Here is a 17,539-nt window from a genome sequence, read left to right on the forward strand (position 1 = left end):
GAAATCTGCTCAAATGATTATGATCTTTTTGTGGGGACAATTAAGGCAAGAATGCTTCACAATTTTATGTCATTCTATGATCTTGTTTCTCTAAATTCGGTAAAAAACGGACTGGGTAGGACTTTGGACCTGGTCCTTTGTAACTTTCCTGCCAAAGTCTTCCAAAGCGTTGATCCCTTGCTTCCTGAAGACGGCCATCACCCGGCATTGTGTGTTGATGCTTCTTATTCTGTTCCGGAGGCAAATGGATCTCCGGGTGATCCATTTGAATCCCGGTATAATCATTCTAAAGGGGATTACTTTCAACTTTATTGTAAGCTGCGAGACTGTTGTTGGGACTGTGTGTTTGGCTGTACTGATGTCGACTTCGCAGTGGACGAGTTCTATAGTCTACTCTACAAATATTTGGATGAGTGTATTCCAAGGATCGTATTGGAGAAAAAAAATAATAAATACCCTCTTCGGTTTACTCCTGATATAATTTCTGATTTGAGGATTAAGAATAGATGTGCACGAAAGAGAAGAGTATCTCCTTATCATGATAACCTTTGCAAAAGTTTACGAACATCCTTGAAGGCTAGAGTATCTAAGTCTCATGAAAACTATTTGACATCGATTCAGTCAGGCTTAGATGGAAGTATGAAAAACTTTTGGAATTATGTAAATTCCAAAAGAAAAACATTGTTTGTGGAGTCGACGATGTCGCTGAATGGGGAGTCCTACTGCGGTTCTGCGGTTGTAGATGGGTTCGCGAAATATTTTGAGTCAGTGTATGAGGTTGATACACACGCCGCCCCTGATATGCATGAGAATGAGCTGGAGATGTCTGGGAGCTTGGGATTAGGTATTGGTATTGATTCTGTCTCCTTTGATGAGATTCTGTCTGCTATTAGAGGCCTCAGATCTGGCTGTTTCAAGGGCCCTGACTTGATACCTACTTTTATTGTGAAGGGTTGTGCAGAGGTACTCCTTAGCCCATTGCAATTCATTTTCAATTTATCGATTAGGACTGGCCAATTCCCTTCTAAACGGAAGGTCGCTAGAATTACTCCTATCTTCAAGTCAGGTAAGAGAACTGATATAAGTAATTATAGGCCCATATCAATTTTAAATTGTTTTTCCAAAGTTTTTGAAATAATTTTGCATGCAGTTATATACAGGCAGGTGAAGGGAGTAATCGCGGACGAGCAACATGGATTTCTGTCAGGCCGTTCTACGGTGACTAATCTAATGGAGTTCAGCAATGAGGTATCCAGAGCTCTTGATGGTGGGGGGCGGGTTGATGTTGTTTATACGGATCTCTCAAAGGCATTCGATTCAATCAATCACAGAATATTAGTTAAAAAACTAAACTCGATTGGTTTCTGTACAAGCCTGGCAAATCTTGTTGAGAGCTATTTGAATTCAAGAGTGCAGTATGTTAGAGTACATAATTTCAAGTCTAGAACTTTCAACTGTACATCTAGGATGCCTCAGGGTTCTAACCTTGGACCACTTCTCTTCCTTCTCTTCATTAACGATCTCCCTGCTGTCTTTGATGGTTCATCCTGTCTGATGTATGCAGATGATGTGAAGCTGTACAAAGCGATTTTGAGCCCTGATGACTGCCTAAGCCTTCAAATGGATGTTGATAAACTAAGTGTATGGTGTATGAATAATGGCCTTAGAATAAATATAGCTAAATGCAAAACGTTATCATTTACCCGGCAGGTAGCTTCATACAGATGCATCTATAGTATTGATGGTATACCGTTGGAGGAGGTAGAGTCTTTTAAGGACCGGGTGTGATTTACAGCTCTGATTTTACATTCAATAAACATATAGACCTTTTGTGTAGTAGGGCCAATCAGCAGTTGGGGTTTATCCTGAGAATATGTTCACCTTTCAATGATGTCTCACCCATAATATTTCTGTATAAATCTCTTGTCCGAAGTATTCTTGAGTATGCGTCTGAAATTTGGAACCCTGACTGCCGATTGTTGCCGACTGCCGACTGGCAGCAGGAATGGACTATGAAGCAGCGAGATCAAATCCCATGGTTCTCCCAAAAGCCACCAGGTTTTGGCTTACCAAGGAAAGCTTGGTCGACTCTAAACAGAATTAGAACCAAGCACGGTCGATGTGGTGACTTGTTGTATAAATGGGGCAAAATACCATCGCCCTCCTGTGAATGTGGGGAAAAACAAACAATTGACCATATAGTGAAAGAGTGTGCAATCACAGCCTTCAGAGGAGGAACAGAAGAAGATTTCTTGATGGCAACTCCAGAGTCAATAGCTTACTTAAACGGACTGGATATATGACAAGGGATTATTCCAATGATGATCCTGAAAATGGAATGGATACTGATTGATACGTCTTGAAAGCCATACGCTAAATAAATTTGGAACCCTTATTGTAATGATCAAGTGCTACTTTTGGAGCGTTTACAAAATAAATTTTTAAGGTACATTTACTTCAGGAAATTCAATTTCAATTGTCCGTTTGACTTTCCCTCTGACACTCTGAGAAATATGTTTCAATTGAAATCATTAAAAACAAGACGCGATGTTAAGTCTTTAATTTTCCTCCATAGCTCATTAAATAATAAAATAGATTCCCCATATTTGCTTTCATATGTAAATATTTATATATCTACCATATCACGTCGCTCCACTTTCTCTTTTTTTGTGCCCCGGTCCAGAACTGTGAGTCACTATAATTCTCCGGTCAACAGAATTCGAAGACTTTTCAACTGTTTCTCTGGGCAACTGGACATCTTCTGGTTCTCTCGTGAAAAAGTTTATAGAATATTAAACAGTCTATTGTGAGATATCCTTGCTCAGTCGTGTTGTCGATTATTTGTTGCTGTATATAGGTGTGCTGTATCTATTGCACTATGTACTCGTATTTCTTACTCATTATGTTGCTTCATTGGCAGGTACCAGTCCTCTGACATTCATATGTTAGTTTTATCCATTCTTTGTAGCATTTTTATTTTAATTCTAGAACCTTTTCATTTCTATATTCCATTTTATAATTATTTTATTGTATACATCTGTTTTCTTTCCTTCTCTTGTATTTCTATAGTTTTTTTTCTTTTAACAATATTGCAATTGTAAGTTACTTTGTTCATTGTTTTTTCATTGTATAATAATCTTGTATTGTTGTATTTGTGAATGAGACACATTAGGGGTAACCTGTTGTCTCCATAAATAAATAAATAAATAAATAAACATTTTGTTAATAACGTTGGTGTAAATGCAGCTTCAACACCGGAGTTAATAACACAAGTTTCTAACATTTTTGTTATCAACTGATGTTAATTACAAAATTCAATAACATCATGTTTAGTTGCGTTTACACCGGAGTTGATAACATGAGTTATTAATAAAAAGTTGTCAACTTGACTGAATTGACAAGAAATTTTCTTGAAAAACGTTCATAACTCGTGTTTTCAACATTACAACATTAAATTCCTTGTTATTAACAAGATTTATGTTATCCAACGAGAGTCGGTAAAGATCAAAGGAAACGTGTTATGTTAATAACAAAAGCCTCTTTTATCGCATCAACTTTTGTTAATAACAGGTTACTATCTTCCCCGCAACCCCCTCGTCCAGCATCCCTACCCCACAACTACAGCTGTTCCCTAATAACTACAGCTGCAGACAAAATACGTGACAAAGTTATTAACTTTTGTTGATAACAAAACTGGCAGCAAAAAGAAAATGTTATTAACTTATGTTGAAAAATTTTGTTATCAATTCTGGTGAAAACGCATTATGATTTATTCACATTAGATCAGATGAAGATCATTATGTTAATGATCACACACATGTTTCAATTCAAATTTGAAGACAATTATATGCTTTTTTTCCGGCTGGTATACCATATGAATACTCTCTTTAAATGAAATCATATGGAAGTCAATTATATTGATAACAAGATCTTGTTGATAACAAGGAATTTTCTGTTAGAAACATGAGTTATTAACTTTTGTCGAGCGAATTTTTTGATGATTCAGTCAAGTTAATAGCTAGACCAGTTAGTCAAAACAAGACTAGTCATGATTAGTCTCAATACTTCACATAGTTGCTTATGGAGCAATGCACACACTGATTAGGCATTGCAATTAGACATGTCTTCATAAGCAACTATGTGAAGTATTGTGACTAATCGTGACTAGTCTTCTTTTGACTAACTGGAGTGTGTCTACCCTTACATGACTCAGGTGGAGAAGAGACTCGACCCTAGTGGAGTGCATGTGTTTTGAAATGGTGACATCGCGGAGACTAGAATCGATTGGTCTGAGTGTCACAATCTGGAAACACATGCTCTCGACTAGAGTCAAGTCTCTTCTAGACCTGAGTCGCGTAGAGCATGTGTTTTGAAATGGTGACATCGCGGAGACTAGAACCAACTGGTCTGAGTGTCACCATTTGGAAACACATGCTCTCGACTAGAGTCGAGTCTCTTCTGGACCTGAGTCGCGTAGAGCATGTGTTTTGAAATGGTGACGTCGCGGAGACTAGTATCGACTGGTCTGAGTGTCACCATTTAGAAACACATGCTCTCGACTAGAGTCGAGTCTCTTCTAGACCTGAGTCGCGTAGAGCATGTGTTTTGAAATGGTGACATCGCGGAGACTAAAATCGACTGGTCTGAGTGTCACCATTTGGAAACACATGCTCTCGACTAGAGTCGAGTTTCTTCTCAACCTGAGTCGCCCAAGTGTGAGTTGAGCCTAACTGTTATAATGTATACCTCACTCGAAATTTATTTTGAATTTACCATTTATTTTACAGAGCATTTAGATTGAATACGAATCGCCTGTTTCGGGCGCAGATTGGTGCTGAAGGGTATGACTTGCGTGTTGGTTCACGGTGGGTCAGCGATATTGGAACCAGGGAGTCCTCAGTGACGTGAGTAGACCTATTCCTCAAGATTCAAGATTTTTTTATTGCAAAAAACATTTGCACAAATGCAAATCGTCATTAAATAAACATGATAAATAAAAAGTATTTACAGATGAAAATTACTGAGATATTGCAATTATTCATTAAAAATCAGACTTTGAAATTATTCATCATGAATCTGCTGTCTAGTGGACTATAATACTACCCGTTCAAAAACATTGAACATCTTGAAAATGTATCTTTCCATCAACGTTACAGTCCGGCTTCTTATGGCTCGAAAACAGGAATGTTTGGACGTTCAAACAGGAATGTCTTTTTCTTCTTCTCCTCCATCTTCTTCTTCTTCTTCTTCTCCTTCTTCTCCATCATGTTGCATTTTTTTGCTGATCTTAACATGCCTCCAGTACCAGTTACAAAAAGAATGCAACATATAAAATTATATTATGAAATTTTCTTCTTTCATGAAATATTTTTTTGTGAGTCTTATTAATATTAATGTTATTAATATTGTTTGGATCATAATTCTGTATGTTTGTCTAAATCTAAAGGTGCGTACAGATATACGCGCCGCGAACATGAGCAATTCACTTTCAATCAGCTGATTATATTTGTATTTTTACAGAAACCGTAAGGCTAGTTTCACACTCAATCGGTTTGTTTCGTTTTCGGTTTGTTTTCGGCAAATTCCGATAAGTGTGAAACAGTAATTTGGTTTTAATTCGGTACCGAATAGAAACCGCATAGAACCGAACGCCCATTTGACTCTAATAAATTCCATCAGGTTTTGATTCGTTGCTAGCAAGAGGCTACTTTCACACACTTTCAGTTCGGTTCGGTTCATGTCGTTTTCGGTTCGTTTTCGGAAAATTCCGATAAGTGTGAAACGATGATTCGGTTTGAATTCGGTACCGAATAGCAACCGCATAGCACCGAACGCCCCCTCGACACGAATGGGTTTCATCATATTCGAATTCGTTGCTAGGAAAACAGGAAAAACAAAGTCTTTTTCGCCCCACTTGGATGTAATGAGCTGGTTTACGTGCGTCATATGGAGGCCGAAGATGATTGTTTTCTGACCAGGCCGGTAAAATTTCTACGGCCCTAGGGCTGTGAAATAACCTTGAAGTCAGCTGATTCTGATTTGATGTGAACGTGTTTACAAAATAGTTTATGAAACGGAATCAGTTTATGCTTCTAGAATTGAATAAAGTATTTTGAATTAGGATACTATCATTTTATTTGGATGAATGAAATACAAATGAGATATTATGAACTATTCAAATTCAATTTTTAGAGTATAATAGAATCTAACCTCAAACCTCATAGTACTCCGTTTATCACGAAAAATGGTGAATAATTTTGGAACTACTTGGGCAATATCCATGGTGCTGAACGTTTTTACAAAAAATTTATGAAACAGAATCAGTTCATGCTTCTAGAATTGAATAAAGTACCTATTCTGCAATAATATTCTATCATTTTATTTGGATGAATGGAATGCAGATAAGATAATTATATATTATAAACTATTCAAATTTTATTTTCAGAGTAGGATAGAACTTCCAACCTAAACTTCCCAAGTCGATGACAACAAGCATTGTTGACATTGACATTCAGATTGGCCAAATTTCAAGTGTGCTAAAACAGCTGATCAAAAAACTTTCCATCATTTGTGTTTATTATTCAATAATTAAAACATAATAATATCATCTTATTGTCATATGAAAGAATAAAAAAGTAAACTCAACCTCCCACATGAATGAACATAATCTTTTAGGTTATTTAGACAAATCAGAATAAAAAAAAAAAAATACTTGGACAATTTCCTTATATTCAGATTACCTCAGATTTGCTAGAGCTATGACCTCCTTTTTGCTTTTGACTTTTGCTTTCGGAAGTGCTTAATGAACAATTATTCTCTTATATATATTGTATATTTTTCTGTGTGGCGAAAAATAGTGTTTGCACCACGGGCAAAATTTTTTTTTCCGGCTCTCAATCTTTTCTAGTCCTCGGCCTATGGACTCGGACTTAAAAACCGATTTCGAGCCGGAAAAGTCTCATTTTCGACCCTAGGTGCGAAATATACTATTACACATGCTTGCCTTTTTTACTTTCCTTGCCCTATTACCATAGGTAAGAAAGTATTGCTTTCCGAAAAAAATTAAGGTACCCCAATTTCTAAATTTCTATACGTTCCAAGTTCCCCTGAGTCCAAAAAAGTGGTTTTTGGGTATTGGTGTGTGTGTGTGTGTGTGTGTGTGTGTATGAGTGTATGTGCGTCTGTGTACACGATATCTCATCTCCCAATTAACGGAATGACTTGAAATTTGGAACTTGAGGTCCTTCCCCTATGAGGATCCGACACAAAAAATTTCGAACAAATCCAATTCAAGATGGCGGCTAAAATAGCGAAAATGATGTAAAAAAAGGGGTTTTCGCGATTTTCTCGAAAACGGCTTCAACGATTTTGATCAAATTCATACCTAAAAAAGTCATTGATAAGCTCTATCAACTGTCACAAGTCCCATATCTGTAAAAATTTGAGGAGCTCCGCCCCATCAATGCAAAGTGTGATTTTAGATTCCCAATTATCAGGCTTCAGATACGATTTAAACAAAAAATTTCAAGTGAAAAAAGATTGAGCATAAAAATCTCTACAATTAATGTTCAGTGACATTTCCACCTATAAAATTGGAAATAAGCTCGAAATTCGAGATAATGTTATTATCCAATTGCAAACTGTTGGCAACTGTTGATTCTATTAAATTCACTATGAAGAGATAGCAGACCTCGTGTGTCTCCAGCGTTATTGCCCTGTCACCAGCTGGCTCAAATCTTTGAATAGTAGACTTGAGATGCGCGGGAACACTAGCGTCAGATCGTCAGGTGATCAATTTTCATAACGGCAAGGAAAGTTGTGTGAGTGCGCCACACCAGATTTTTGTTTTTATTTCAACCTGATATCGTGATTATCTGTTTCAAAAATTTCCAAGTCAAAATCATATGGTCAAATCATTTCTGTTAGTTCACAGGAATATTTTTTTCTCAATGAATAGTTTTTTAAAAGATTATGAAAGATATGAATTGAAACTCAGGGAGAATTTTTTTTTATTTCTCCACGAATACATGATTTCATCAATGGAGAGAAGAGATGAAGCTTAATATATACCATGTGTCAAAACAAGGAACAAATTTTCAATTTGAAAAAAATAATCTCTCTGAACATCCAAAATTAACATAATTAAAAAGAAACTATTCAAATAATTCACAATTTTTAATCAAATAAAAAATTTTGATGTTCAAGAAGTAACATCTTACAATTTAACATTAGCTGTTATATTAAAATATACCAGCATGAACTGTGAAAATCCAAACACAGCTGTGTTTGAAAAGAAAATACCTAATTAGAGCCATACAAATTAAAACCTGACATGTATGAAAGCCTCATTCTTTTTCGGTAACGAACCGAACAGAACCGAAAACGAACTGAACCGAATGAAACCGAATGCGTGTGAAGCTAGCCTTAGATACAAATAAAAAAAGCTTGGCATCAGCTGATTAAAAGTGAATTGCTCATGTTCGCGGCGCGTAACTCTGTGCGCATCTTATTATGGAATACAATTCTTTTTTCGAAGAATTGTTCTACCATGACAAAAACTGAATTCATAGTTTATGGTGTCCTGGTTCCAGGTGTTTCCAGAACAGTGAAGTGACCTACTCCAAGACATATAATACAAAGTTTCGTGTAAAAGTGGTGATGAGAAACGGAGACATCAAGACGCATAGAATGGAACACATACGAAAATACAACCGACAGGATTTCTATAAATTCATTAAAGAAGAATTTCTACAATGCACTGGAACTGCAACGATAAACGGAAAAAAATACGTGAGTTTGACTCTGACAAAAATGCATTTCTAGTAAATTTCAAATGCAAATTCCTTCTCCGATTACTGTCGACTACTGTCTACTACTATTAGTTCTGTGGACAGTAGACCTCACGCAGTATTATCATCCACAATTACCTGATTGAAACTATAGACCTTATGGAAATACAGCAATAGATTGGCTTCTCCACACATCTGTGTAATCACTTGTCAGCTGATTTATGATGAATAATTCTACTGTATGATTTTTATTCCAATATTGGCGTATGAAGGAGGCTTCTTTTCCCTTCTATATTATCCTTGAAATGCAGAATCTCCAAAAACCTTTTATATGGGTGTAACGTTCGAAATTCGGATGGATAAATAAAAATTCCTATTTGAAGAAAGTTATAGGTCTAAGAGAAATAATAGGCTAATATCGCCAAAGATGATAATGTTAAAAATTAGATAATATCAGGCATCATGGCTAAATTGTACAACAGCCGAATAGAAATGAAAATAATTTTGCTACCTATATAATATTATATAAAATATTGAAAATTTGAGGTTAGGCGTAAAACATCTACTGATCGGCGACCTAATGATCGACCGAGTCGCATAACGTAGAATCTGACCAAACACCTTGGCAGAAACTTATTGTAACGAAATAGTATTCAACTTAAGGAACCAAAGGTTCCACGTGGCTAATTGTTGTAATATGAGAAACAACTCCTATAATCTGTAAAAAATTACTTTGCATGTAAAAAACATATTAAAAAACCCAGACAAAAATAATTAAACATATTAAGGAAGTAGGAGGTTCCTAGGCGCATGAATACTATAATAATTTGCATGCACCAATCAAATGGTAGCAATGTTTGAAAATCTTCTATGTCTAAATCATGGTCAATTCATTTCTGTTAGTTCTCTGAAGCATTTTTCTCTCAATGAATAGTTTGCTAAAAAAATATGAAATAAATTGAAACTCAGGGAGAGTTTTTATTTTTTTTTCATTTTTCCATGAAAATGACATAATTTTATTAATGGAGAGAAGAGATGAACGTTATGTACAATGTGTCATAATTGAAACAAATTCTCAATTCAAAAAAATAATCACTGAACGTCCAAAATTAATATAATAAAAAATAAACTATTCAAATAGTTCACAATTTCTAATTAAATTGAAATTGAGCTTTTATATTTTATTACCAGCATTGATTGTCACAATCCAAACACAGCTGTGTATTAGAAAAAAAATACCTAATTGGAACCGTACGAAATAAAACCTGATATGTATGAAAGCCTCATTCCTTTTCGGCAACGAATCGAACCGAATCGAAAACGAACCGAACCGAATGAAGCCGAATGCGTGTGAAGCTAGCCTTAGTGTGTTGTTGGGTGTGTAAGAGTGTGAGAAGTCTCTCACAGTATGAGAGACCACCAACGTCACATAGTTTCACCAAAAACAACTACTAGGACTTTGGTTCCAGTTATCAGTGTAGTACAAGTCATCTTGGCATCATAATAGCAGAAACATGTCATGATTGAACAATTTTAAAAGGGTACTTGGATTTCTAATTTTATTTATATTTAATAGTTGTAGCACTAAATAAAAAAAACAATTTGATGGCGAGACCAACTAATTGACCGAGCGAAGTGAGGTCTAAGATTCAAGTAGACGGTTTGGCATTTCTCTTAATGTTCAAATGTTTCAATGTTTTTATGTTGCGCATTTACGGCGAAATTAGATTTTCATGAAATTTGACAGGTAAGTTCCTTTTTTAATTGCGCGTCGACGTATATACAAGTTTTTTTGGAAATTTTGCATTTCAAGGATAATATAAAAGAAAAAAGGAGCCTCCTTCATACGCCAATATTAGAGTAAAAATCAGACTATAGAATTATCATCCATCATAAATCAGCTGACAAGTGATTACACAGATGTGTGGAGAAGCCAGTCTATTGCTGTATTTCCATAAGGTCTATAGTTTCAATCAGGTACTTGTGGATGAGAATACTGCGTGAGGTCCACTGTTCACAGAACTAATAGTTGTATTAAATATTGCATTTTCAATTGTTTCACTTCTATTATGTGTTAAGAGAGCAATTGAGGCACTTAGAACCAGAGGGATGTAAGTGACATTTTCTAATAATATGAGTTAAATAGCAAAATGCGAAGATGAAACATATATTTTATTTGGTGGCAAAAGGATTTAAGTGAACTAAGTAACAGATGCTGCATTCTGGTGGAGAAAAAAAATACTACTCACATAAATGGCCCATCAGCTGAGTGGAAGAAGGATGCAAGCATGCTTACATCTCTTTGGTTCCAAGCAAACCCACGTTCAGCTGATATTATTGTTGCTTCAAGTTGACTTTTTACGTTTTTTAAATATTTTTTGACTTAATTGAAGTTTAATCTCTAGTATTTGTATTTCGTTTTCAATTTTTCATCTTTTTTGACATAATTACAGTTTTTTTATTCAAATTAAGATTTTTTATAACCAACCCATAATAGTCTTGTCTTTCAAAGCCAAAGGGGTGTAAGTTACAACTTGGAAGAAAAAAGATGTAAGTGCATGTAAGTTTTTTTTTAAATCATTATTATAAAAACAAAAAAATTGCCAAACAAATATTAATTACTGTAAGAAATAGAGGAAAAGTTTGTAATTATCCACCTAATTTTACTTAATTTTTCTCATTATTATGGAATTTTATATTAGGCTTCAACTTTACAGGCTTTTTTCTCAAAACTTGGTTTGGATCACTTACATCCCTTTGGTTCTTACATCCTCAATTATGGGATATTATCCTTGAGCTCTCATACATATCTCAAATAAATAAATATACTATTCAATTCGAGCTAATTGATGAATAGACGAGTTTTTATCTCAAAACAATTGAAGAATCGTAGAACAATTTCCTAGAGTTTACGAGAGATTGATAATTTATTTGATACAAACATTAATAGAACGCTCTGACAATATAAAGTATTAAGGAATAATAGTAGATGATTCATTGAAATGGAACAAGCACATAATATATACAACTGCCAAAATAAGGAAGCTCATATACAAATTCTATCAATTAAGGCCTATCATAGACAAAGAAATGTTAAAAACTGTATACTTAACATTAGTTGAATCTCTTTTAAGGTACGGTCTGTTAGTTTGGGGTGCAGCTAACTTCAGTTTTATAGATCCATTATTTGAAACTCAAAAACGCATTTTGAAAATAATGGGAAACAGGGAAATCCGGTTTCTAACTGTAGAATTATTCATAGAAAATAGAGTACTCAGCGTTAGGCAATTGTATATATTGTTGTTATTAGGGTATATGAAAAAACATCAAAATAGGAACCAGATCTTAAATTATAGCCATAATACTAGAATAAGAGAACGTTACAACCAAGAAGTACCAAGGATGAATACACCATTTGGGCAAAGATCACTAGGATATTTAGGGCCTACAATATCTAATAGAATACCATTAGAAATCAAAGGAGAGGAAAATTCCAATGGATTCAAAAGAAAAATTAGATATTGGTTATTCAGTATTGGGATACAAAGTAGTGAGGAACTAATAGTAAGTAGGATTTAGATTCAAGTAGTATTCTTTTTAAAAAAGGGGTGGAAAAAAGTAGCTCGGTTTAGTATCTTTGTACTAGGTGATGCTTAGGTGATTTTTTGGAATTTTTGTATTATCTGTTGTAGCATAAATTGGTATTAATTTGATGATAACCTCGACACATATATTATATAGTGAGGTATCATTTTCTAAACCCTGAATATTGTTATATTAAAAAATATGTAATATAATGTAATGTATGTATGAATTTAGGAATAAACTCCTCTGGATGTGTCGTCCAACATCCAGAGGAATTATTATTATTATTATTATTATTATTATTATTATATTATTATTATTATTATTATTATTATAAGTATTCATAAGTAGTTGAAATCTGTATTTTTCATTTTTGAATTAGGTGGTATTTTTGTTGTTTTTATTAGTTATTATTGCATAAGTTCATATTATTTTTATCATTATTTTTTTTTCCATTTGTATCAATTTTATTGTCAAGGAGACATATTTGGGGAAACCCGTTGTCTCCATTGTGAATAATAAATAAATAATAAATAATAGAAAGGCGGCTCACAGACAAACTTCAGTACGAGTCTTAATGACATATATGATAGTATAACATAATGGTGTAACAACCGAAACCGGCCTTTCTACTTTCTACGTTTAATTTCCAGTCCAAACATTTGAAAACAGGAAAGTTCCAGTTTAGATTGTTTACAAACCAAATTGAATAACTAAATAACACTCACTAATCACTTAAAACTGTACAATAATGATTAACTTTAAAAATTATGATGAACTCTTATTTAGGATGATATACCATGTCATGTCAACAAATCAGACTATTTCGATAAAGTCGATTAAAATTTCTATATAATAATAATATTATCTGGAAATATTATTTTTCTCGTGATATAAGCTGATTGATTGCAAATAGTTTAACAGCTGAACATAATTCTGTTTCTCTCCCACAAAGGCATCTTCCGTTATCGAGATTATCATCTGTTTTTCCAAGGATGAATTATCCTTTTCATGGTCTTTAGCGAGTTTTCCCAGGGATGAGACCCAGTGCAATTGAATTTTCATATCATAAACCTACTTTGTTCCAAATTTCGTGAGAATCGTTAGAGCCGTTTTTGAGATCCGGTCACATACAGATATATCAAAAATTTTAAGAAGAATCATTTTTGTATTCCAAAATAGCAGAATAAACTTCAATTCAATAGAAGTGCGTTATCAATCTGAATCAACATTCTCTACTCCTCCCAAATCATGAAAAAAGGTTGACTGTAAAAACACCACATGTTCAGGCTTACACTTTTTATTTTCCTGGTTGATATAATACATGAATATTAATGAAAAATTGGAATTAGAGTCACGATTTGATCTTTAATAACATGGATAAATCAGATTTCAGAAACATAACCAGCATTTTCAAAAAAAAAAAAAAAATGTTTTTTGTTGTTTCCCAAAAGTTTCAAAAACGTTACTTGTGGGCTTTTTACAGTCACCGATTCATATATAAACATAAACACTTTTAAACATCTAAACATATGAATAGAAATTGCTCATTTAATAGTATAGGATAAAAATATCCTATTATATTAAGCGATAATTTCCTTATTTATATATCTGGTTATTTTTATATCTGGTTATTTATGTTCAACGGATCTCGAAAACGGCTCCAACGATTTTCACGAAATTTGGAACATGGTAGGTTTATGATATAAGGATTCGATTGCACTAGGTCTCATCCTTGAGAAAACTCGCTGAACGACATTAAAAGGATAATTCATCCTTGGCTGAAACAGCTGTGGATAGTAAAAAAGTGAGTATGTGAAAAATCAAAATATTGCATACCCGAAATTCATAAGATGACATAAATATTGTAGCCAGCTGTGAAATATAAACACAATCATTTTAGAGAATTGTGTTCTGTTTATCAATAAATAAATATAACGAGCGAAGCTCGGTGCCCCGATATTAAAAATATGAACAGATATACAGAAATTACTCGCTTAATATAATAGGATTGTGCAGAGTTACAATTTCTTATGTTCAACCATTATATTTAGAAAGAAGTGAATAAGCAATTTTTAATTCTTCAATTTTTGAATAAAATGCTTCATATTTGTTTTCAGGACTTGAATTTCCTACGAATCCTGAATGAAATCGAAGTGTATGTGCCTGTCCACCAAGTTGAATTTTACGATGGAATCGAGATATTTGAGAAGGTCACAAGTAATATCACGAAGTCTGTTCGTATCAGAGAGTTCAAGTATCTTGATCCCGGAAATCTGAATGTTCTGAAATATGGTGAGTGGAGAAATAAGATGATTCATGCATAATTCATTATTCTACTGTATTCAATGGATAATAATTATTGTTAAACGAAAATCCAAATTAAATGCTGTAAATCACCCCGAAGACTTCTGCTACTGCAAATATTGACAACAGGCTAATCAACTAGATGGAAATTCGCTGAGTGCCACTATAAAAAACTAGTAGTTCTGTGAACAGTGGACCTCGCGCTCATCAAGTTACATTGACCTGTTTTTATGTTTTCTCAAAAATTAATAAATAATTTATCAATGTTATTGAAAATGTCTAGAAAAAATCCTAAATAAACATATAGCTTTCTGTCCTATCGTACCGTGACGTGTCGTCCGGGAATGTGAGTGTGAGCGCTGTTATCAGGTTTGGCTGCAACTGTCTAGAACGTTGATGGAAAGATACATTTTCAAGATGTTCGATGTTTTTGAACGGATAGTATTATAGTCAACTGTCTACTAACGTTGATGGAAAGATACATTTTCAAGATGTTCGATGTTTTTGAACGGATAGTATTATAGTCAACTGTCTACTAACGTTGATGGAAAGATACATTCTCAAGATGTTCGATGTTTTTGAACGGATAGTATTTTAGTCAACTGTCTACTAACGTTGATGGAAAGATACATTTTCAAGATGTTCGATGTTTTTGAACAGATAGTATTATAGTCAACTGTCTACTAACGTTGATGGAAAGATACATTTTCAAGATGTTCGATGTTTTTGAACGGATAGTATTATAGTCAACCGTCTACTAACGTTGATGGAAAGATACATTTTCAAGATGTTCGATGTTCTTGAACGGATAGTATTATAGTCAACTGTCTACTAACGTTGATGGAAAGATACATTCTCAAGATGTTCGATGTTTTTGAACGGATAGTATTATAGTCAACTGTCTACTAACGTTGATGGAAAGATACATTTTCAAGATGTTCGATGTTTTTGAACGGATAGTATTATAGTCAACTGTCTACTAACGTTGATGGAAAGATACATTTTCAAGATGTTCGATGTTTTTGAACGGATAGTATTATAGTCAACTGTCTACTAACGTTGATGGAAAGATACATTTTCAAGATGTTCGATGTTTTTGAACGGATAGTATTATAGTCAACTGTCTACTAACGTTGATGGAAAGATACATTTTCAAGATGTTCGATGTTTTTGAACGGATAGTATTATAGTCAACTGTCTACTAACGTTGATGGAAAGATACATTTTCAAGATGTTCGATGTTTTTGAACGGATAGTATTATAGTCAACTGTCTACTAACGTTGATGGAAAGATACATTTTCAAGATGTTCGATGTTTTTGAACGGATAGTATTATAGTCAACTGTCTACTAACATTGATGGAAAGATACATTTTCAAGATGTTCGATGTTTTTGAACAGGCAGTATTATAGTCCACTAGACAGCTGATTTATGATGAATAATTCTAAAGTCTCGTTCTTACGGTAATATTGGCGTCCAAAGGAGACTCCTTTTCCTTTTTTATTATCCTTAAAATGCAAAATTTCAAAAAACCGTATGTATACGTCGACGCGAAATTCATAAAGGAACATACCTGTCAAATTTCATGAAAATCTATAGCTGCATTTCGCTATAAATGCGGAACATAAAAACATAGATATAAACAATAATATAAACATATAAACATAGAGAGAGATCCAAACCGTCGACTTGAATCTTAGACCTCACTTCGCTCGGTCAATTATTTGTCATCCCGGGAGTCGAAATTTTGTTGTAATTTTTGAATAGTAGCGCTCATCAAATTTCCATCTAGCTGTTTACCCTGTTGTCAATATTTGCAGTAGCAGAAAAGTCTTTGGGGTGAATATTACAGTATTTATTTTGGATTATCGTTTACCAATAATTATAGTTTATCTATTTATCTACATACAAAAGCTCACAGAATAAATCCATGAAGAGCCTTATATAGTGAAGTCCACGTTATAATGACAGTGTTTGATTAGCAATGGTATTGCTATCCTTGTCTTTCATTAAACATAGCGGATAGCGTTATCTCTCTCTCGCTTTGCTCTGTTGCCAGATCGGATTTTAAAAATGTAGAATTGATAATCAATTAACAAAATATTTCATCTTAATTATGAAATTATTGAAAAATATAATTTCTTGTTAATAAAATATAATTTGATATTTCAAACGAATATTAATAATTTCCCATCAACTACTTTTAAGCGCTGGTTTTGTAATCAATTTTTTCATCACCATCTCAAACAGGTCTAGTATCTTGAGATGCTAGTACCATAGAGGAACAATAGCATAAGTAGATATCCCATGGTATAGGGCGTTTATGTCGCAACTTTTACTGTTATCTCAAGCCGAATACTGTTGATTATTGTCGAATTTTACTGTTTTGTTGGGGTGAGAGTGTATGAACGGCACAATATGAGAGACTACCAGTGTCTCACAGCTTCACGTGAAAGAATTACATGAACTATCGTCGGCTTGAGATAATAGTAAAAGTTGCGGCATAAACGCCCTATACCATGGGATATCTACTTATGCTATTGTTTCTCTATGCTAGTACTCAATTGGAGTTTCATTTAGTATTTTCCCATGTTGTAACATTTGTATTGCTTTTATTATGTATTTCTAAGATGTTGTAATTTTTTATCTCTACCAATAAGAACATTTCAAAATAATATCACATTAATAAACCTGTATTAGCTACCATCAAGAAGGCATTGACTAGACAGGGAAGATCGGCAACGTTGTTCTACTATCTTTATCCACTGCCATTATAATGTGGACCACACTATAGCTTAGTCACCTTAAGGTGCATACAGATATACGCGCCGCGAACATGAGCAATTCACTTTTAATCA

At 34.0% G+C, this 17,539-nt stretch overlaps 1 protein-coding gene across 1 annotated transcript in view; it reads left to right on the forward strand.

The window, feature by feature from the left end:
• The window catches only part of LOC111054816, a 198,198-nt gene that overhangs the window by 10,174 nt on the left and 170,485 nt on the right, over positions 1 to 17,539 (forward strand). The window contains exons 3-5 of the mRNA XM_039435763.1: positions 4,788 to 4,904; positions 8,592 to 8,790; positions 14,495 to 14,669. Coding sequence (XP_039291697.1) covers positions 4,788 to 4,904; positions 8,592 to 8,790; positions 14,495 to 14,669 — 491 coding nt within the window. The remainder of the gene's footprint in view (positions 1 to 4,787; positions 4,905 to 8,591; positions 8,791 to 14,494; positions 14,670 to 17,539) is intronic.

This window comes from Nilaparvata lugens, chromosome 9 (assembly GCF_014356525.2).
Source record: "Nilaparvata lugens isolate BPH chromosome 9, ASM1435652v1, whole genome shotgun sequence".
NCBI classification, from domain to species: Eukaryota; Metazoa; Arthropoda; class Insecta; order Hemiptera; family Delphacidae; genus Nilaparvata; species Nilaparvata lugens.